The sequence below is a fragment of the Nannospalax galili genome, unplaced genomic scaffold, assembly GCF_000622305.1.
Source record: "Nannospalax galili isolate Female #2095 unplaced genomic scaffold, S.galili_v1.0 scaffold880, whole genome shotgun sequence".
Taxonomy (NCBI): Eukaryota; Metazoa; Chordata; class Mammalia; order Rodentia; family Spalacidae; genus Nannospalax; species Nannospalax galili.
Genome location: NW_008345873.1, coordinates 731,383 through 754,574, shown reverse-complemented (window position 1 = coordinate 754,574; position 23,192 = coordinate 731,383). Strand labels below are relative to the sequence as shown.

The following is a 23,192-nucleotide window of genomic DNA, read 5'->3' as shown; positions in this document are numbered from 1 at the left end:
AAGGACATGGGTCTATAGTTTTCTTTTTTGGTTGTATCTTTACGTGGCTTTGGTATTAGAGTGATGCTGGCTTCATAGAAGGAATTTGAAAGTTCTCCCTCCACTTCTATCTTTTTGAACAAATTAAGTAGTATTAGTTGGAGGTCTTCTTCAAATGTCTGGTAGAATTCTGCTGTAAATCCATCTGGTCCTGGGCTTAGTCGGGAGGTTTTGTATTACTGTTTCAATTTCTTTATGTGTTATGGGTCTGTTGAAGCTATTGATCTCTTCTTCGTTTATTTTGTGGTTCCCATGCTTTTAGGTACCCGTCCATTTCTTTTAGGTTTTAAAATTTAGTAGCATATAGTTTTTCTAAGTAGTCCCTTATAATGTTCTGGATCTTTTTGGTGTCTGTTGTGATGTTTCCCCTTTCACCTCTGATTTTGTTGATTTGGAGGTGCTCTTTCTTTCATTTGGTTAACTGGGCTAGCAGTCTATTAATCTTCTTTATCTTCTCATAGAACCAGCTCTTGGATTTGTTGATTTTTTGTATTGTTTTCTTTGTTTCTATTTCATTAATTTCTGCTCTGATTTTTATTATTTCTTGTCTGCTGGGTTTGGGTTTCATTTGTTGTTGTTTTTCAAGTGTCTTCACTTGCCATGTTAAGTCACTTATTTGTGTTCTTTCCAATTTTTTAATGCAGGCACTTAGAACTATAAACTTCCCTCTAAGGACCGCTTTCAGTGTGTCCCAGAGGTTTTGTTGTGTTGCATTGTCCTTTTCATTTAGTTCCAGGAATACTTTTATTTCTTTCTTAATATTTCCTTTGACCCATTCACCACTCAAGAGTGTGTTGTTTAATCTCCATGTGTTCATGTGGTTACTGGTGTTTCTTCTGGTGTTGATTTTAAGCTTTATTGCATTGTGGTCTGATAGAATGCATGGAATTATTTCAGTCTTTTAGTACTTGGTGAGGTTTGTTTTGTGCCCCAGTACATGGTCGATTTTGGAGAAGGTTCCATGGGGCGCTGAATAGAAAGTATATTCTTTGGTGCTCGTGTGGAATATTCGATAGATATCTATTAAGTCCATTTGATATATGGTATTGTTTAATTCAGATGTCTTTCTGTTAATTCTTTGTTCTGTTGACCTATCTAATGGCGACAATGAGGTATTGAAGTCCCATACTATTAATGAGTTGGGATTAATCTAGGTCTTAAAGTCCTATAGTACTGTTTTTGTGAAGTTTTCATCAGAGTTTGGTGAATATATGTTCATGATTGTAATATCTTCTTGGATCATTGTTCCTTTGATCAAAATGAAGTGTCCATCTTTGTCTCTTCTGATTAGTTTTAGTTTAAAGTCTATTTTATCAGATGTTAGAATTGCAGTGCCTGCTTTTTTCTTAGTACCATTTGGTTGGTGTATATTTTTCCATCCTTTCACCTTAAGGTAGTGTCTGTCCTTGAAAGTGACATGAGTTTCTTGCAGACAACAAAAAGCTGGATTTCATTTCTTAATCCATTCACCTAGTCCATATCTTTTCACTGAGGAGTTCAGTCCATTGATATTTAAAGTTATTAATGAAAGATATGTATTGAACCCTGTCATTTTTATTTCTTCTCACATTCTTGATATAGCTGTGCATTTCCACAATTATACCTTCATTGAATTTCTTTCTGTCACCCCTTGTGTATAGTCGTTCCCTTCTTCAGGTCTTTGTTTTGCTTCAAGAACTCTCTGAAGGGCTAGTTTTGTGGACATGAATTCTTTCAGCCTATTTATGTCATGGAAAAAAATTTTTTCCCCTTCAACTATGATAGACATTTTGGCTGGGTAAAGTAATCTGGGTTGGCATCTGTGGTCATTTAGAATTGGGAATACTTTGGTCTAGGGTCTTCTGGCTTTCATAGTTTGCACTGAAAAGTCAGCTGTAATCCTGATGAGTTTTCCTTCATATGTGACTTCTTGTTTTTCTTTTTCAGCTTTCAGTATTGTCTCTTTGTTGTGAATGTTTAGTGTTTTTGGTATGACGTGCCATTGAGAGTTTCTTTTCTAGTCCTGTCTATTTGGTGTTCTATATGCTTCTTGTATTTGTATGGGCATGTCTTTTTTTAATTTTGGGAAAATTTCTTCTACAGTCCTGTTGAAGATCTCTTCCATACTATTATTTTGAGATTCTTCTCCTTCCTGTATGCCTATGATTCTTAAGTTTGGTGTTTTTATGGTGTCACACAATTCCTGCATATTCCATTCTTATGATTTCTTAAAAATTTCATACTCTTTTCTTGAGTGGTCTAGTTTGTCCACTTTATCTTCCAGTTTTGATATTCTGTTTTCCATTTCATATTTCAGCCTGAGTATTCTTCAATATTTCTAGCTCTTTTCTGAATTCATTCAGAAGTTTATCCCTATTTTCTTTCAGTTCTTTGATTTCTTTGTGTGTTCTTTAAATGCACTTAATTCTTTTATCATGTTTATAATTATTATTTTGAGTTCCATGTCCTGTGTTATCTCTAGGGGGTTCTCATTGTACTCCCCTATAGGAATATTGGTATTTGGTTGGGATATATTATTTTGGTTTTTCATGTTATTTTTTTCTGTGACTTTGACATGTGAATTTCCTTTGTAGTTTCTGATTCTTGTGTGAGACTCAAGCCTTCCTTTGTTGAGTTTAGATCTGCTTCTTTTGTAAACTTTATGTGCCTTTGTGGTTTACTTGTTGGCCATGAAAAGCTGGTTGGTCTACACTTCAGGTTCTCTCTTTTGATTTTATATTGGAGTGGCCTATTTGCTTTTGTCTTCAGGAGTTCCAACAGATGCCCAAGTGAGATGAGGGTCAGATGCTCTCAGGCTTTCTCCTAAGGTCTAGGTCCCTCCAGGAAAGATGCTGCCCTCAGGAATTTGGGGGCTAGGCTGTCCTGAGAGTAGGGCCCATGAAAGATGCTGTTCTCAGGAAGCTGGTGGCTGTGCCACCCAGGGAAGCAAAGGGAGGTTAGGGCAGTACCAGGCCCAGAGGGTTCTTGGGGACCACAGGGAGGAAGTGGGTTGGTCCAGATGCAAAGGATCAGGAAGCAGTGGTAACTCTGGGCCAAAAGGTTAGCCCTGGTGTCTGGGGTGTCAAGACAAGGAATGTGCCTGTACCCAGGCTAGGAGAAGAGGCGAGGCAGGGGAACTGGGAGGATGAAAGATGCTGGGGGGGGTCAAGTCATGGTGGGCACACTGGACTTACCCAGGGAAAGTGCTGGCACCAGGATGGTGGAGGCTTTGAAGCCCAAGAAGCAAAGGGAGGTGAGGGCATGGACCAGGCCCAGAGGGTTCCTGGGGACCAGGAAAGGTGCTGGCACCAGGATGCCTGGAGGCTGTGCAGCCCAGGGAAGTAAAGGGACGTGAGGGTGGGACCAGACCTAGAGGGTTCCTGGGGACCGCAATAAGGAACTGGGTTCGTCTGGATGCAAAGGATCAGAAGAAGTGGTGGCCCTAGGCCGAGAGGTTAGCCCCTGTGTCTCGTAATATAACCATTTTTAAAATATTAATTCTGCTAGTGCATGATTATGGGAGATTTTTCCTTCTTCCAATATCTTCTTTAATTTCTTTCTTCAGTGTTTTAAAGTTTTTATTGTAGAGGCCTTTCACTTCCTCTATTAGTTCATTCCAAGGGACTTGATTATTTGTTTTTGGAGGCTATCATGAATAGAATTGTTCTCAGATTTCTTTCTCAACTAGTTTGTTATGTATATAGAAAAGCTACTGTTTTTTGTAGGTTAATTTTATAACCTACTACTTTGTTGAAAGTTTTTTGTTGTATTTTGGGGATTGGGGGGGGGGCTTGTTTTATTTTGTTTTGTGTTTATTTTGTCTTTTTGAGACAGGGTCTCCCTGTACCCCAGCTGGCCTGGAACTCACTATGTAGACCAGGCTGGCCTTGAACTCACAGAGATCCACCTGCCTCTGCCTCCCCAGTGCTGGGATTAAAGGCATGCACCACCACATCTAGCTTTATTGAAAGTTTTTATGAGATCTAAGAATTTTCTGGTTTAGTCTTTAGGGTGTTTTAGGTATAGGATCAAGTAATCCATAAATAAAAATGCTTTTCACTTTTCCCTTACACTTGTTTTTTTTCTCTTGCTTTCATGCTGTAGCTAAAACTATACTGAATAAGAGTAAACAGCATGGACATCCTTGCCTCATTCCTTACTTTAGAGGAAACACTTTCTAGTTTATTAAAGTATCAATAAGCCCCATAAATTGAACTGGTCCAGACTATAAAAAATGTCTAGTCTTATCTGTTGGGGCCATTTTTCCAGTCTCACTGGTCAATTACCTGGTAATAGAACCACTCCCAGGAAGACAGGTTCACCTTAACTTATGCTAAATAGATGGGTGGAATACCTGGTGTGTTAATTAGGTAGTGAGTATTTCCTGCCTGGAACTAGCTCAGATTGCCTCAGAACTTCCAGACCAGCCACAGCCATGAAGGTTCCCATAAATCGGTCCGCTTTCCTGAACTATTCAGGAAAGCATAATTTCACCTTTTCTTCTTCATGCCTTTCTTACTAAACATGCTTTCTCTAAGGCTTTGGGCTGCCCCCAGCATCTTGTAGCTCTTCACTTTTTCTCTAAAGCTTCCTTTTTCCAGCCATGTGGCTGCCAGTCAGCCATGTGTCTGATCTCCATGCAGACTCTAAACCTGCATGACTCCCACGGCTTCCTTTCCTTCTTCCCACTATTCACCTCCTCAAGGCAGCTGCCAAGATTACCAGCCCGCCTGCCCTGAGGATTTTTCTTTAAGATTCTAATAAAATTGTAAAAGCTTCCATTTAGGTCCATTCTTAAATTCTTTTATGATGATGCCCTTTGTTATGTTCAGGCATATTCTTTCTATTTCTAGTTTCTTCAGGATTTTATCATGAATTGATGTTGAGCTTTGTCAAAGGCCTTTTATACATCATTGAGATGATCATGTGATTTCAGTAATTTTTGTGTTGTATTGCATTTATTGATCTGCATATTGAATCATCCTTGCCACTCTGGAATGAACATGGCATATGATCTTATCAATGTGTTTTTTAATTCAGTGTGTAAAAATTTTTGAAATTTTTGCATCTATGATTATCAAGAAAATTGTCTACAGTTTTCTTTCTGTTGTATCTGTATTGACTTTGGTATAAGGCTAATATTAACTTCATAGGCTGAAACTGGTAGCATTTTCCATCTCTATCTTATGGAAAATTAAGAAGTATTGATGTTAGTTCTTCTTTAAAGGTTTGGTAGTATTAGTCAGTGAATCTGTTTGGTCCTGGGATTTTCTTTTTGCTTCAGTCTCATTCTCTGTTATGATTTCATTTAATATTTTATATCATTTTTACTTAATTTCCGTAGTTCATATGTATCTAGCAATTTATCCATGTCTTCTAAATTTTCTGTTTTTAGTGTAAGTCCTCAAAATACACATGGTACTCTGGATTTCACTGGAGTCTACTGTAATATCCCATTTTTCATCTCTTATTATGTTAATTTGAATCTTCACTTTCTTTTCATTAAATTTCCTAGGGTGTTTGTCAATCTTGTTTTTTTAAAGAACCAACTATTTAATTCTATGTATTGTTCTTTTAATACTCATTTCAGTAAGTTTTACTCCAATCTTTATTTTTTCTACTTCTTTTTAAAATATACATTTTTATTATTTTATGTGTATATGTGTGCACCCTTGCTTGTCTGTATGTATACCGCATGTATACAGGTGTCTATGGAAGCCAGAAGAGGTGTCAGATTCCCCAGAACTGAAGTTACAGGCAGTTGTGCACTTCCTGATGTGGGTGCTGGGAATTATACCTGGATCCTCTGGAAGCACTCTTAACTTCTGAGCCATCTTTCCAGCCCCCTCTCTCCACTACTTTTGAGTTTGGCTTTTTCTTGTTTTTCTGAGTCTTTGAGATTCATTATTAAATTATTTACTTGAGAGCTCTCTCATTTTTTAAATTTTGTTTATTTTTATTTTATGTGTTTGAGTGTTTTGCTTTCATGTATGTAAGTGCATACATGTGTTAAGAGCATCTGGTATTTTTAACTGCTGAGCCATATCTCCAGTCCTGATCTCTCTGATTTTTAATGAAAGCACTAGTAATATAAACTCTTCTATTAGAAATGCCTTTGTATCCAAAAAGTTCTGATGAGTTACGATTTTATTTTCATTTGAATTTAGGAATTTTTTTATTTTACTTTTTGGATTCTTCAGTGACCCACTGCTCATTCAAGAGTCTATTATTTAGTCACCAAGTATTGGCATAGTTTCTGTGTTTTTTTTTTCTTGCTATTGGTTTCTAGTTTTTAACTCACTGTGATTGAAAAGATACAATAAAATATTTCAGTTCTTTTGTGTTTGTGAAGACTTACTTTGTGGCCTAGAATATGATCCTTCTCAGAGAAAATTTCATAGTCCACCAAGAAGAAAGCGTATTCTTTTTCTTTTGGATGGAATATACAGTATATGTGTTAGCTTCATGTGAATTGTGTTGATTTTTAGTATGCATGATCTATCTATAGATGAGGGTGGAGTATTGAAATCACACACTCTTTTTGTATCAGGACCTATATAAGATTTTATATACATTAGTGTTATATGAAACTTGGATCCACAACATTTAGTCCATATATATTTGGTTGTTATTGTTAGGTTCATGATAAAACCAGGACCACTAGAGATCACTCTGAGGAGAGAAAGGAAGAAATTTATTGGGATGTACGAACTGGTGCACTGCTCCCACAGGAGGAAGGGAGCAGTGGTTTCTCATGACAGCAGGCTGGATTTTGTAGGATTTTTCTTTTGGGTGTAGGGGGAGGTGAGACTATGGCAGGAAAGTGAGTCAGTAGCAGGTGCTTTAGTGCGGGGGGTGCTTAAAGAAGGAAATATTTATTTTGGCTAATGGTTTGAGGTGATACAGTCCATCATAGTAGGGGAGGCCTAGCAACAGGAACTGCTCTGGCTTTGGTAGCAGGAGGCAGCAAGCAAAAAGAGATGTATTCTGGTGATCATCGGGCTTTCTATTTTCTTCCCTTTTATTCAGTCTGGGTATCCAGCCCAAGTTTATGGTGCATCTTTCCTCCTCAGTTAAACCTCTCTGGAAATGTCATGCCCAAAAGTGTGTCTCTTAGGCCATTCTAAAATCCTGTTATACATTAATATTTTTGGATAAAATAAGAAATTAATTAATTTATAATTGTGTAAGATTGGATTTGGAAGGGGTTATTCTATGTAGTATGGTGTATTTGAGTAAAAAATGAGTATTAGACTATGGGTTGGATTTTTTTCTTTGAAGAAACAGCAAATATTATAGACTTTACAGGTCATATATTGTCTTGATCTATAGTCTTTGTTTTTATTTTCAACCTTTTAAAAATACAAAATCCATTCTTCATTTATGGGGCCCATCTTAGATAATACCTCTTTGCAGAAAGTTGACAAACAAGAGACAGACAGTAGATAAAATAATCAAAACCCAAACATTCATCAGCAGAGGCCTTTTTTGACTGTGCTTTGTTCAAACCCACAAAACTCAATAAATTTAACTTTAGTCACCAATATCATAGACTGTATACACAAATCCATCAAAATAAACATTTTGTGAGTTTAATAACTTTACTGCAAACTTGTAAAGTCATTAATTAAATTCACCTCAAGAATCACTCAGACTTTCCATAGTTACATGACTGTCTTCATTTTTACCACATAACTAATTAATTTCTCTTAATAGACCAAGCTTTTCAAAACTTCCCATTTGTCTGACAGATTGAGGTAATAAAATCTATTATTGCTGTAGCATTATTTCCATGGCATCATAAAATTTGTTTTATATTCTCTCTCCCTCTCTCTCTCTCTCTCTCTCTCTCTCTCTCTCTCTCTCTCTCTCATTGTTCAGTTGTCTAGGATGTGGTGCCATAAGTTGTCACACCTACAAAGCAGCCTCCAGAATTTGGCTAAGGGAAGAGACATATGTCAAGCTCTTCATCTGTCCAACTTTAAAAGCTTATTTCCGTTATCCATCCATTGGTACCATACAGCCTCCAAGTCTCTGAAATGTACTTGGCATCAACATGAAGATCATTTTGGTAAGAGATGGGGGAGGAGTCTTTTTAAAAATCATGGTAAAAATACATAGCATAATTACATATACCATATTAACCATTTAAATATATAATTCATTTTGGGGGTCTTTTTGAGACAAGGTCACCCTGTAGCCCCAGCTGGCCTGGAACTTGCTATGTAGACCAGACTGGCCTTGAACTTGCTATGTAGACCAGGCTGGCCTTTATCTCATAGAGATCTGCCTGCCTCCATTTCCTGAGTGTTGAGACTAAAGACATGTGCCACCACATTTTTTAAGTTTTAAATTTTTTATGAACAAAATATGAGTACAAGCTTCACAACATTTCTAACCCTTCCAGTCCCCCTCAACTCCTCCCATATCCACCACTCCCTTTCAATTTCCTGTCCCCTTCCTATTATTGTTTCATATATATGCATACATTTACAGACAAACATATATTAGATACACACACACACATACACACAAGTCCATTCATTGGTGCTCCTATGTACCTGTTTTTAAGGCTGCCCACTCTCAGGAAGTTAGTCCCTGAAGGAAACAGATTCTCCCTCCCTTAGCATCTCTTGATTCGGCAGTATTAAGTATATTCATTTTGTTATAGAACAACAAATATTTTTTATGTGGTCTGAAAATGTTTTCTGTAAAGTTGAAAGGGTGTCTAGTCATGTATCTCCAAGATTATTGTGGAATTCACAAAAAAGACAAAAGTAACACAAGGCAACACTGAAATCCCAACCTAGTTTGGGGTAGGGAGTTCTGCAATGCTCCAGCCAAACTCCACTCCCCTGTATCAGCTGAAAAGAAAAAAGAGAAAAACTCAATATCCATGGGAAATTGTTTAGAACATATAGACTAGGAGTTTTACAATCATTTAAAGTATTACATGGTAATGGGCAGAGGGAGCTTTACCCTTTGTATGAGATTCCTAGGACTCTTGAAAGAATTTCTACAAACTGGATAGAGTAAAACTTAGAAATGTATTGTCTCACATTTCTGGAGGCATGAAGTGTGTAATCACAGTGTTGACTGGTCTGTACTCCCTTCAAAAGCTTTTTCTTTTTCTTTTTCTTTACCTATTCTAGTTTGTCTTGATTTCCATCAATTCTTGGCATTGTTTTGCTTATGGCAGGCAGCATCACTTTCTATCCTCACTTCCATTTTCATATAGCCTTCTCCACATTGTTTTCAAGTCTGTCTCTCCTTATAAGGATGATTGTAACTTTGTTTTTTAACTTGATTTTGTCTGCAATTACTGTAGATGCTCCAATAATAGTGTTATATCCTGATAAACCCATGACAAGTTCAAAATGTCATAAATCAAAATGCATTCAATGCACTTAACCTACCATAAACCATGGCATAATTGCGTAGTACACTGTGGACTATCAGCTGTTTCTCTTCATGATTATGTGACTAACTGAAAGCTGCAGCTCCAGAATCATTAGAAAGTACTACATATCTCTACTCCAGAAAAACATAAAAATTCATAATTTGAAGAATAGTTTCTATTGAATGCGTATTTTGGAATAAAGTCAAAAATCTTAAGTTGAACCCTTGTAAGTCAAAGATTATCTTTATTTCCAAACAATGTCATAATTGTGGAACTTAGAGGTTAGGACTTTACTATATAATTGGTCCTCTTGTCTTTTAATTTTGTTTTTATGGGGCTGGAGAGATGGCTCAGCAGTTAAGAGCACTGACTGCTCTTGCAGAGGACCCAGGTTCGAGTCCCAGCACCCAAATGGCAGCTACGAACTGTCCTTAACTCCAGTTCCAGGGAAATCCAATGCCCTCTTCTGACTTCTGCAGCATTGCATGACACGGGTGTACTCACATACATGCAGGCAATACACTCAAACGCATAAAATAAAAATAATAATAATAAAGAAAATATTTAAATTTTTGTTTATATTGTTCATAAAATAGGTTTTTTCTTTATGCACTTATGTTATATTGAAACACGCTTTTCAACCTATACAAAAGAGGGGGAATGACAGGAGTAGGAGGGAAGTAACAGAAGATATGGGCTGATAGTAAACAGAGTGTAATGTGTATGCATGTGCGTGTTTATGATATATGTAAGAATGTTTTTGGCTATTGACTTTTAGTTTTCCTAAATGAGTATTTCTAATGTATCTGGTCTTTTCCCTAGAACTACAATATGCTAACACTGTGATGCGCTTTGATTACATCTGGCTTCGAGACCACTGCCGCTCAGCATCATGCTATAATTCTAAGACTCACCAGAGGAACCTGGATACTGCCAGTGTAGATTTATGTATCAAGCCAAAGACAATTCGTCTGGATGAAAGCACACTCTTTTTCACTTGTAAGTGGACAGAAGACTTGGACTACTTTGAGGTACTCTTCTAAAGAAGAGATTTTTATGAAAAATTGTTTGACACTTTCTAAAATAGGGAATTGTTTAAGTTAATTTTTCCTTTGCTTTGGAATCATTTTGGAGAACCTTTTGTTTTTTGTTTTTACAGTTAACATCATACTTAACTTTGAGACTGAATAATTTCTAAAATAGGAAACGTGGCAATGTTATCTACTTTCACCACTCTTTTTTGTTGTTGTTTTTTCTTTGTTTTGTTCTATGTTGTGTTTTTAAGACAGTGTCTTGTTATATAACCCTGGCTGGTCTTGAACTCACTTTGTAACCCTGATTGGCCTGAAACTAGTGATTCTCCTGTCTCAGCCTCCTGAATGCTTGGGTTACGGGTATAAGAATTATCACTGGCCATCTCACCTCTCAGGTCTGCTCAGGTTGCTAGAACTTTTGTGTGACCCAGACCTGCAAGCTCACCCAGACCTGAGGTCTTGAGTTCCCTTTCCCGAGACCTCCCCAGCTCCACCATCTCAGATCTCAGGCCTTTTCAGGTTGCTAGGATCTTCATGCACCCAGACCTGTGACCTCTCCCAGACCTGCAGTGGTTTGAGATTTCCCATTCCTGAGATATATTCATGCCAGCACTCAGGCCTGCTTGGGTCACTAGGATCTTTGTTCCCACAGACCTGTGACCTCTCCCAGACTTTCTGTAGTGAGTTTCCTTTCCCAAACCTCCCCACACTCTGCCATTACAGTTCTCAGCACTGCTTGGGTAGTTAAGACCCCTGTGTGCCCCAAACCTGCAAGCTCTCCCAGCCTGACCTATCAGCCAACTTATTCACCTACCAACTATGCAGTCCACCCTGCTGCTCCAGGAGTATGGGGCATCAGTTGTGGAACCTCTTGTCAAAAATTGCTCCTTCACTAGCTAAACGGAGACCACTTCCTACACCCTATTTGCACATCAACATAAAGTGGCCCTACTACTGAACACCAAGTACTATTCAGTGGGCCCATAGTCTGACAAGTTGGGGAAATAGCAAACAAAGATTAAAAACAACCATTCAACAAAGATGAAGATCATTTACCAATACCAAGAAACACCACCAATGACACAAGTCCAGATGTGTAGGTCTCATTGAAAAAACACTAACAACATGAGTAACCAAGATAGTATGTCTCCTCCAGAAATTAGCACCCCCATCATAATGTCTGCTGAGAATGGCAACGTAGCAAATGCACAAGACGATCATTTCAAAACAGCAATTATAAATATGTTCAAGAAACTCAAAGAGGATGTAAATAAAAGACTGGATAAAAATCATGAAAATACAGTTGAATGAAATAACTAAAACAATTCAAAACAGGAAATTAGAACTCAATAACGAGGTAGAATACCCAGTAGATAGGACCAGAAAAGAAACTCTCATATCATATAATAGTCAAAGCACTAAATGTACAGAACAAAGAAAAGATATTGAAATCTGCAAGAGAGAAAATCAAGTTGCATATAAAGGCAGGCTCATTGGAATAACAGCTGACTTTTCAGAGGGGACTAAGAAATCAGAAATGCAAGGACCCATGTCCTAAAAGTCATAAAAGAACACAAACTCCTCCAACCCAGACTATTACACCCAGCAATACTATCAGTTGTAATCAAAGGAGAAAGAAAATCTTTCCACAGTAAAAACAGATTTAAGGAATTTATATCCACAAAACCATCTCTACAAAGAATACTTGATGGAATATTTTAGTCTGAAGAGAAGATTAAACACTCTCAAGAGGGCACAAAGATTAAATAAATTATCCTGGAACAACTAACCAAAGGAGGTCTAAGAAAACAGCACTACAACACCAATATAATAGGAATTAATAAACATTGATCAATAATAACTTTCAATATTAATTATTTCAACTCCCCAGGAAGAAAACATAGACTAATTTTATTAGAAACTAGGATTTATTGATTGGCTACCTCCAAAAAACATGTCTCACCATCGATAATTGACACCACCCTAGGGTAAAAGGATGGAAAAATGTATTCCAAGCAAATGGAACTAAGAAACAAACAGGTGTGGCTATCCTAATATCTGAAAAAATAGAATTCAAACTAAAACTAGTCAGAAGAAATAGGGAAGGTTACTTCACACTCATTAAAGGAAAAATACAGCAAGACAATATTACAATCTTAAACGTATATGCACCATACACAGGGGCACTCAATTTCATAAAAGAAACTCTATTAGAACTAAAATCACACATCAACACCAACACATTGATAGTAACTAACTTCAATAGTCCACTGTCACCAATAGACAAATCAAGCAGACAAAAACTAAATAGAGAAACCCTAAATTAAATAACATCATAAATCAAATGGACCTAATAGACATCTACATAACATTCCATCCAAACCCCAATGAATACACTTTGTTCTCAGCAGCCCATGAAACATAATCCAAAATTGACCACATATTAAGACACAAAGCAAGTCTTACAAACTTAAGAAAATTGAAATATCCTATATTCTATCTGACCACAAAGAAATAAAGGTAGATATCAATAACAGTAAAAATGGGGAAAAGTATACAAACTCATAGAAGCTCATTAGACTCTATAGGCCTTGATATGTATAACATATGATTCAATATATATTAAAGTACATGAAATTGAGTGGGGGTAGTAAGGGCCTGAAGATACGGAAGGGGATTTAAATATGATCAAAATATATTGTATAAAATTCACAAAAATTCAATTTTAAAAAAGGTAAAACAACAAAGAATTATCAGTAACACTCTTCCTGAAAAGGCTTGGAACTTGCAATTGTAAGTATTTGATTTCAGTGAAAAGTATTGGGTCATAAATTTCTGGGACATCTGATTATTTTTATCAAAAATTTGTAAGTAGACCTTATTTTTGAATTTGGATTCGTGAAAGACCACAGGTTTATATGTGAAGTCACCACTACCCTTAGCTATGAAATTGTGGTAGCTTTACCTTTGCATCATTAACAACCTATAATCAAGTGTCTATGCCATCTCATTTCATTTGGGAATGTGCCCCAAAGGGCTAAATAATTGGCTTTAAATATTTGATTAGAATTAATTTTCAGCAGCATAATTTGATGTGTTAAGGTAACATTTACATTAGAGATACCAGAATGCTTGTATTATACTGCCTGTGCAATATTTATGTTTTAAAAATCTAATTTAAATATGCATTTAACCATGTGAATACCATAAATATAAGCACTTCTCTGAAGAATCTTTACTGTCCTAGTTTGCTTTCTATTGCTATGATAAAACACTCTGACCAAAAACAACTTGGGGAGGAAAGAATTCATTGCATCTTACTCTTCCAAGTGACAGCTGATCACTGAAAGAAGTCAAAGCAGGAACCTGGAGGCAGGAACTGAAGCAGAGGCCATGGAAGAATGATGCTTTCTTGGGTTGCTCTCCCAGGCTTGCTCAGCTGCCTTTCTTATATAGCCCAGGCCCATCTGCCCAGGGGTGGCACTGCCTACAGTGGGCTGGGCCCTCCCACATCACCTAGCAGTTAAGAAAATGCCTCACAGATATAGCCACAGGCCAATCAGTTGGAGGAAATTTCTCAGTTGAGGTTCCCTCTTTCCAAGTTTGTCAAGTTGACAACTTAAGCAAACCAGCACACTTAGTTTCAAGTGTTAAATGATAGGTCAGCTTGAGAAAGTACTTTTTTATGACCAAGTCTTAAATATTCATTTTAATAAATAGTTTTGGTTGTTTTTTGCTCAGGTATGAAAAGTTAGTTGATGTGTGCTTCAGGTTCTTGCAGGGTAGTAGGCTTGTCTGGGTATTTGGTGGGTCTGTGGTAGGCAGATCAGGAGTGGGGGCAAGAGCAATACAGGAGTGGTGACAGCCTGTGGATGGCCTAACAAAAGAAGCTGGAGAATTGACCTAGTCTGGGTGCAAGGGATCAGGATTCAGTGGGCAGGTCTGGACTAAAAAGATAGCCCAGAGATCTAAAACAGAAGAGCAGGAGTGGGCCTGGGCCCAGGGCTACAAGGGGGATGTGGGGGAGGGAGGTTGGAGGTGCTCAGGCTGCAGGGGAATCAAGATGTGGGCAGAATCTGATTTACCAGGGTAGTAGGAGGGCCAGTCTGTGTCAGGCAGATCAGTAGGCCAGGGGGAGGTGGGGGTGGGGCAGCCTGTGGAGGATCTAACAAACTATTCTAGAAGATTAAGCTAGCCTGGGTTAGGAAGTTAGACCAGGGATCTGAAGCAGAAGAGCAGGAGCAGGCCCGAGGCCAAGGCTCACTAGTGTCGGTTATGGATTACCTCTTTTGAGTTTTTTGTCAGTGGAATCCTATAGACCACACCGCAAGCATAACAGGCTACTAATGTTGTTCATGATTATCCTCCAGGACTTGATAGTAAAACCCTGTTGCTGAAGACACCAAATACTTGGGTCATAGAATTTGGAGAAATCAAATAGGTAGAAATCTGGATATTTTATCTGTACTGACTGATTTTCATAGTTCTACATATGCTACCAGGGGATAAAAGTAATCAGCAGTCTTACCCAGCTGTGAACCCTGTTAGCTACGGTAACAACTGGCCTAGTGAGATATGTTCACTGTTGCAATAGTGGCATCAATGTTATACGAATGAGTAACCACTTTCTGATTGGATTTAAAGCCCACTCTACAAGATGGAACTCATGCCTGATACTGTCAGCTGGATTAAAAACCCATGGCCGGCTAAGTCATAAGCCCTAGGAAATGATCCTAATACTATTATTCTACTAAATAGATAGTAATGAATGGCCCTGTACATTCTTATCTTTATGCAGATAGATTAGTACATTTATCAGCTCTTCATTAGAAAGCTTTTTGCAGTAGATGATGATGAATACTGAGACCCACAACTGGTCAACACATAGAGAATAAGAGACTGTGGAGTGCTCAGCTCTAAATGGAACATTTATATCACATCCCCTTCCCCACAAGGTTCAGAGATCATTTAAGAAGAAGAGGTGAAAAGATTGTAACAGTATTTGCCAGACACAACAGGGCTAGTTGCACACATGAACTCACAGCAGTTGTGACTGCTTAAACAAGGTAAGTGTGAGAACAAGCAGCCAAAATCCCAGCATGGATAGGAGGGTTCATGAAGTTCTATCCCTAGCTGAGGAGCTATTAGCAACTGATGGCTGCTGGGGGAGGGAGTCAGTCCTCTTCACAGATGCATCCTCTAAGAAACTACTCATGTTTCAGTAGACAGTCCTATACCCATACACATACAGACAGTACTTAGTGGACTCAGAGAGTATGTTTAAAAACAGATCACATGGTTTGAGGACAGAAAAGTGGTGGGAGGATAGGGGAGGAATTTGAGGGGAGGGAATGGAGGGTGGATTTAATCAAAACATAGTATATGTGTGTATGAAATTCTCAAACAATAAACAATTTTAAATTCATAATGTTAAAAGGATAATTGACACTCTTAACTAGTATATTGTTATAGTATTCAAAAATTTTATTTTAATACATTTTTCCCTTAATAGGGCCAGATGGTCATGTTACTAGATATGATCTGGATTGGCTGATGAAAAATAGCTATGAAGAGCAGAAACAAAAGGTTATCCAGCCTAGAATATTATGGAATGCTGAAATCTACCAGCAAGCCCAAGTTCCAGCTGTAGATTTCCACTGTTTCTTAGAAACCAATGAGGGACTGAAGAAGTTTCTGCAGAACTTTCTTCTTTATGGAATTGCATTTGTAGAAAATGTCCCTCCAACTCAAGAGCACACAGAGAAGTTGGCAGAAAGGATCAGCTTAATCAGGTAATTTGGCAGCTTTCTGAAATCCACAGTAATTAATTTCCAACACATAAGCACCAATTTAAAAATGTACATAGAAGACGGGCTATAGCGCAGTGAGAAAGTGCTTGCCTCAAATGCATGAGGCCCAGGTTCAAGCCCCAGTAGTGACCACCCCCCCAAACGTAAAGTATATGGTGACCCTTGTTTTCAATACAAACTATTTTTGTGCCCTACATAAGGGGGACTCATAGTTCTTTGAGGACAGGCTTTCTAATCTTTAAACATACATGTTAAATATAATGAAAATTTCAAAACCATTGATATGATTTTCTATCTTCAAGTAAGAGTCAACATACACTAAATACAATATCATGAGTAAGGAGAACTGGAAAGTAGTCTGAATTCTACCATGAGGTAATTATGTGACCATAGGTAAGCCCATTACTACACACACACACACACACACACACACACACACACACACACACCGTTAATCTCTCACTATCCTGTAGTCAGTTCGAAAGAAGACTGGATACTACAGTGTTTTGAAAAAAATAATAAGTGTTTAAAAACCATCTAGTTTTGGTCTTCTGAGATTCCTAGGTCTCAATTCAGAAAAGTTGTTAATACTTCATTGAAACATTATATTGTATTTAATTGGCACATTCACAGCCATTATTTTATTTTGGTCATTTTAGTAACCCTTTTAATCAAATGTTATTCCCTGTTCTACTGATGAGCACCTGATACTATTCTATAATAAATGACTTTTCCAGGATTGCTCTGATAGTAAGCAATAAAATGGAGATTTAAGTACCTTAGGTTTCCTGATCATAAATGCAATATATGGATATAGATTAATTTTCTGTAATATTAAATATAATATATTTACTTCATTATAATTAGTATTTGTCTTTTATTTAATACAATTCAGATGTAGTTCATTGTGTCACCTAAAGCATGCTGGGTCATTTGTCCTGTGCTAGTACAGTATAAACAGTAGCATTTGTGAGTGATTCATTTTGGAGTATAGTTTGAAGGCTCTGAAGTAAAAGAAATTTCTCCTTCTTCCTCTATGTTCTCTGAGACTTAGGTGTTGGGGTTGTGTTGTAAATGTACTAATTGAGACTGGGCACCCCAATTTTGACCACTTGTGGATCTCTGTAGCAGTCTCTATCTGCTGCAAAAAGAAGTCTTGAATTTGAGAGGGGTGGATGGAGCTCAGAAGAGTTGGGGGGGGGGGGGGGGGGGGGGGGAAAATGCTGTAAAAACAGTTAATGTAAGCCGGGCGTGGTGGCGCTCGCCTGTAGTCCCAGCACTTGGGAGGGTAAGGTAGGCGAATCTCTGTGAGTTCAAGGCCAGCCTGGTCTACATAGTGAGTTCCAGGACAGCTGGGGCTACAGGGAGACCCTGTCTCAAAAAGACCAAAAAAAAAAACAAAAACAGTTAATGTATGAAATTCTTAAATGATAAAATTTTAAATTAAAAAAGAAACTGCTGTTAATCCAAAAAATGAAAGAGCTTGGAAACTTATTTCAAAAGGAAGAGCAATTTGGGTTTGAAGAATTCTGGAAGCTAAATAATTAAAGTGATCTTTCCTCAGATCTAAGTCCACTGGGAAAAATAAATACAAAATCAAAATTTATAATTCTAAAGAATAAACACAACACAGCATGTCTCACTCTGCAATACAGCAAGTTTCATATTTGTAACAAAAAATATCCTTTTCCCTTTTTCTTATTCTTCTATATTCAAAAGAGAAGTGAAGACCTACAATTAATCACTTCTATGCCATATGAATAATATAGACACTCTTGTCACCTATGATAGTTTATCTAATATATCTTAAAATTAGCACTATTGTTGAAAACTAAGAGTGTTAATAAGCCAGTTGTGGTGGCACACATGAGTAGGATATGGTGAAGTGGTAGAGGAAGGAGGATGATGAGTTCAAGGCCAGCCTGCTCCACCTAGGGCTAGAAACATGACTCAGCAGTTAAGAGTGTGTACTGCTCTCATAGAGTACCTAAATTTGGTTCCCATAACCCAAATCAGGCAGCTCACAACTGCTTGTAACTCTAGCTCCGGGGGATCCAACACCCTCTTCTGGTCTCTGAGAGCACCTACACTCATGTGCGCATTTGTATACACAGATATACACGCATTTTTTTTTTTTGGACTTTTTGAGACAGGGTCTTCCTGTAGCTCCAGCTGTCCTGGAACTCACTATGTAGACCACGCTGGCCTTGAACTCACAGAGATCCACCTGCCTCTGCCTCCCGAGTGCTGGGATTAAAGGCATGTGCCACCACACCCAGAAAATTAAAAATAAAATCTTTTAAGAGTTTTAATGATAGTAATTGTTATAGAAGTAAATTAAAGTTATTACCTACTGTCTTAGTTTGTTTCTCCATTGCTGTGACAAAACACTCTAACCACTACCAACTTGGGGAGGAAAGGGTTTATTTGTCTTACATCTCCCAGGTCACAGTTCATCAGGGAGCCCAAGGTAGGAACTCGGGGCAGGAACTTGGAGCACAGGCCATGGAGCAATGTTGCTTACTGGCTTGCTCCCCTGGCCCCTGCTCAGCCTGCTTTCTTATGCAACACAGGCCCACTTGCCCAGGGGTGGCACCATCCACAGTGGACTGGGCCCTCCCACATTCCTCAACAATCAAGAAGATGCCCCACAGACATGGCCATAGGCCAGTCCAATGAAAGCAATTCCCCAATTGAGGCTCCCCCAACCCAGATGTGTCAAGTTGACACCAAAGCTATCTAGCACACCTACTATAAGCATCTACATCATGTATTTTTATGAAAGGAAGACAAACAGTGAATAGCCTTCAGTGAGAAGGCTATTAAAGTAGTCATATAAACAAAGTTCAATGATCTCTGAGCTTTCAGAATGCATTATGGTTCCAGAGTTTTCCTCTCACATCCCTAGAATATTAATTAATGACAGAATTTTTAATACTTATGTTGTGCTTAACTGTCAATTTTACTTTATAGAAATCTGGAAGGTGTGTGTGTGTGTGTGTGTGTGTGTGTGTGTGTGTGTGTGTGGTGTGTGTTTGGGAGTAATTAAAGAAAATAGAGGAAACAATTTTGAAGAAATAAATTTTCAAATAGATAACAGTTCTTCCTTGATTTCATTTGGCAGAGAAACCATCTATGGAAGGATGTGGTATTTCACGTCAGACTTTTCCAGAGGTGACACTGCATATACCAAGCTAGCTCTGGATCGGCATACTGATACTACCTACTTTCAGGAGCCCTGTGGGTAAGTATATTAGACCTTTCCAGTGTAGTATCGTTCTGTACGATGCTCTTGAGTAGTTTCTTAATTATTTTCCATTCTATTTGAATGAAGAGTATACCTACTGTTGTGGACTTAAATGACTGCCTTCTCCTAGAAACATGGCCATTTTGAAATATCTAGCTCAGTCTCCTTTTTAAAAATATTTTTATTGGTTCCTTGAGAATTTCATATGATATATTTTGATCACATTCAGACTCCCTCCCCTATCTCTACCTTCCCCCTACTACTCTTCCCAACTTCAGGTCCCCTAACATTTTGTAAAGGCCTATCAAGTCTAATCTGTGTTCCCCAAATGCTTTTGGATATGGGTCTAGCCCTTGAAGTCTGGTTAACCTACCAGGTGTAACACCAGTAAAGAAAATTGACTCTCCCTCTTCCAACAGTGGGTTAAATGGAGTGGGAAATAGGAGGGTTGGGAAGAAGAGGGTGTAAGGGGAAGGATAACTAACACTGAAGGCCTTTTGAAAAAGTCAAATTGAAACCTACTACTGTAGAAGTTTCTTTAAATATGTAGATATACAATATTTTTTTTAAAACTTTAAATGTAGTTACCCTATGATAGGAGTTCAATGTCCCTATTACACACCACAGGCTAGGAAATAAAAATGCCAGGAATAGATTTCTCTCTCTTGTGGAATTGTTGGCCAAGGAGGTCCCATACATTCTCAAACAATACTGGCCATTGTACTTTATTACTCACCAGAACTTGATGGTAAGACCCTATTGCTGAAGACAACACATATGTGAGTCATAGGACAAACAAGGGAAAAATCATGCTGGTACTAGCCTCAAAACTTATCTCTACTGGCTAGAGAGTCCTATTCATGTTACTGACAGAGGAAGGTAATCATCAACATTACTCAGCTGTGAACCCTATCAGCTGCAATAATGACTTGCCTGGCAAGATAGCTCAGTCTTCTTTAAATTTATAGAATAAAATCCTATAAACAGTTGGCCTAGGCTGCTCTGTGCTACAACTGTAACTCACTATGTAGTCTAGGCTGGCCTTGAAGAATCCTCCTGCCTCAGCCTCCCAAGCCACTACATTGGGGCTATAATTTTTTTTTCTCAAAGTAATTACAACTCACAAAAAATGTTGGCTAACTATAAGCTTTAGAAATTACATTTTTCTTGCATTTAGCTACTGTATTGTAGCAAAGGGGTCAGTCCTGCTGTTTTCAGTATGTTATTAAGTGGAGTGTGAATTTGACTTGCAAGAAGTTGGAGAAGAGGAATGGCTGAAAAGTAAAATATATATATATATATATATATATATATATATATATAGAGAGAGAGAGAGAGAGAGAGAGAGAGAGAGAGAGAGCTTTTGTAATTTCATCCAACAGTTCTCAATCAAATTCAGACCCCGTCACCCATCCACGCCTCCTCCATCCTCCCCACCAAACCTCATGTATTCCACCATACATGTGAGGTCCCATTCATTCAGGCATTTGTACCCAAATGCCCTTCATGGCTGAAAAGTAACTTTTTAAAATACTAAATCCATCATTATCAAGCCATATATTGCATATAATATATTTAACTTCCCCTACTATTTGCTACTTATTAGAGACTTCTGTGGCTATTTTGTGGTTGTTGCTCTTGCTTCTGCATGTTGATGATGAACCTGAGACAATAACATTAGCAAAGTTGAGTGCATATGTACATATGGATTTACAAAGATAGTAAGAGAGGGTGATAGTACACAACTGATTGTTATTATATTGATTTCCTTTGAGAGTTTGGAACTCAAAAATGTTTGGCCAGCAAGATGGGCTCAGCAGGTCAAGATACTGACTGCCAAGCATGATTACCTGAGTTTGATCCCTAGGATTCACATGGTGGAGGTAGAAAATCAATTCCTAAAAGTTGTTCTCTGACCTCCACATGTGGGCCATGGCATGCACATCTGCATGTGTGTGTACTTGCATACATACACATTAAATAAATAGATGTAATTTTAATCTATAAAATTTGGTTCAAGCAAGAAAGAATAAATCATCTTTTAGAGATCCTGTTCAATGTTATACATATATGGAAAGATCAATATCCCTGTGTCCTCATTCTAGAAGAGGCAGAAGAAAGAAATGGAACTGAGTTGGGGTTGAGGTCCAGAGACTGAGTCTATGAGTTCTGTTTCACTAAATTTTCCCATTCCCCCTCTCTGTTTGACCTGCCCTCACTCACTCAGTGTTTTGTGGTCTTGACACGCATTGACAAACCAACATAACACAGTTCTATTTGAATTTTGCATAGTTTATATGACATTTGGGAGGGGGTCACTTACAAAGAAATGGCTTCTCATAACCTATGTGCCATTCAAGCCTGCCTGTAGTCTCCATCAGCTTTCAAGCCCCGGGCCAGCCCGGTCTTGCAGTCTCACGTCTGTGCATGCCAACTCACCCTGCAGAGTTCGCATGGGCCACACAGGCTGGCTCGACTCTTGCTCCCCCTCTGGACCACATGCATGCTTAGCTCCCAGAGTTCCAATATATGGCCTCTGCTAAGTCTTCACGGCTAACTCTCTGCTCACTCTCCATCCCTCTTCCTAGGGTGCTCCTTATCTCAACCCTGGCTGGCTTATTCTCCATAGGCTCACTCTTTTAAGACGAATGCGTAATTTGGGGGCTACAAGTTCTATATGCAACACTGATAAACAATTGTTTTTCCCTTACTTTTATATTTTCTAGTCAATAATAAAGATTAAGTCGATTAATAGCATAGTAATAGTGGTAAAGAGTTAAGACTATGACATCAACTAGACCTTGATTTGTACCCCAGTCTGACCATGTATTATTAGCTTTTTTATATTTAGCATGTAGGTTAAAATCTATATACTTCAGTGTCCTCATCTATAAAACAAGACTAGCAATACAATATATGCATTTATAGTACTAAAAGATTAAAGTACATAATAAATTTAAAGCACTTAACATACTGCCCAACACATTAAATATTCAATAAGGATTAGTTGTGATTACCACTTTAGTCATTGTAATCGTCACTGACATCTTAATTGTTACATGCTTCTCCTTTCTAAAGTCACCTTTGTTCTAGGTGTCATCTTTTTTAGTCTATTTGGAGATTTTCCTCTATCTTCAGCCTTTCCATACCTGTTGATTTCCTCTTAACAGTTTTTATTAATTCTCCACGTTCGTATATTAGCCTAGACTGTCATCCTGTCTATAGCCTTGTTCTTATACTCCATTTTTATAGCTAAGTTGTTTTTTAATTTTTAATAACTACATGCTTAGAAGAAGTATTTCATAACATCTTTAACATATTCAGTAACACACTCCAGAGCAAGAGTACATCACTTTCACAAGTGGCTGTAAGTTTCTAGGTTCACAGTTGAATTAATACAGTTATACAATGTTGAACTCAGTATAAGCCCTGTAAGACATAAAATTGAATGAGTTTTTAACCTTTAAAAAAGATCTCCATTTTGTTTTAGAATATATTGTTCCTTGCAGAAAGACTTGTTGTTTCTCTTTTGTAGCTTTCAGTATTCTCTCTTTGTTCTGTACGTTTAGTGTTTTTACTATGATGTGCCGTGGAGAGTTTCTTTTCTGGTCCTGTCTCTTTGGTGTTCTATATGCTTCTTGTATTTGTATGGGCATGTTTTTCTTTAATTTTGTGACATTTTA

At 37.9% G+C, this 23,192-nt stretch overlaps 1 protein-coding gene across 2 annotated transcripts in view; it reads left to right on the top strand.

The window, feature by feature from the left end:
* The window catches only part of Tmlhe (trimethyllysine hydroxylase, epsilon), a 115,267-nt gene that overhangs the window by 72,649 nt on the left and 19,426 nt on the right, over positions 1–23,192 (top strand). Inside the window, exons 2-5 of one of the 2 annotated variants that reach the window (XM_008842051.2) lie at positions 7,900–8,089; positions 10,241–10,417; positions 15,965–16,244; positions 19,387–19,506. In XM_008842051.2, coding sequence (XP_008840273.1) covers positions 7,909–8,089; positions 10,241–10,417; positions 15,965–16,244; positions 19,387–19,506 — 758 coding nt within the window. In that variant the 5' untranslated portion in view covers positions 7,900–7,908. The remainder of the gene's footprint in view (positions 1–7,899; positions 8,090–10,240; positions 10,418–15,964; positions 16,245–19,386; positions 19,507–23,192) is intronic. The other variant, XM_008842053.2, reaches the window with a different exon arrangement.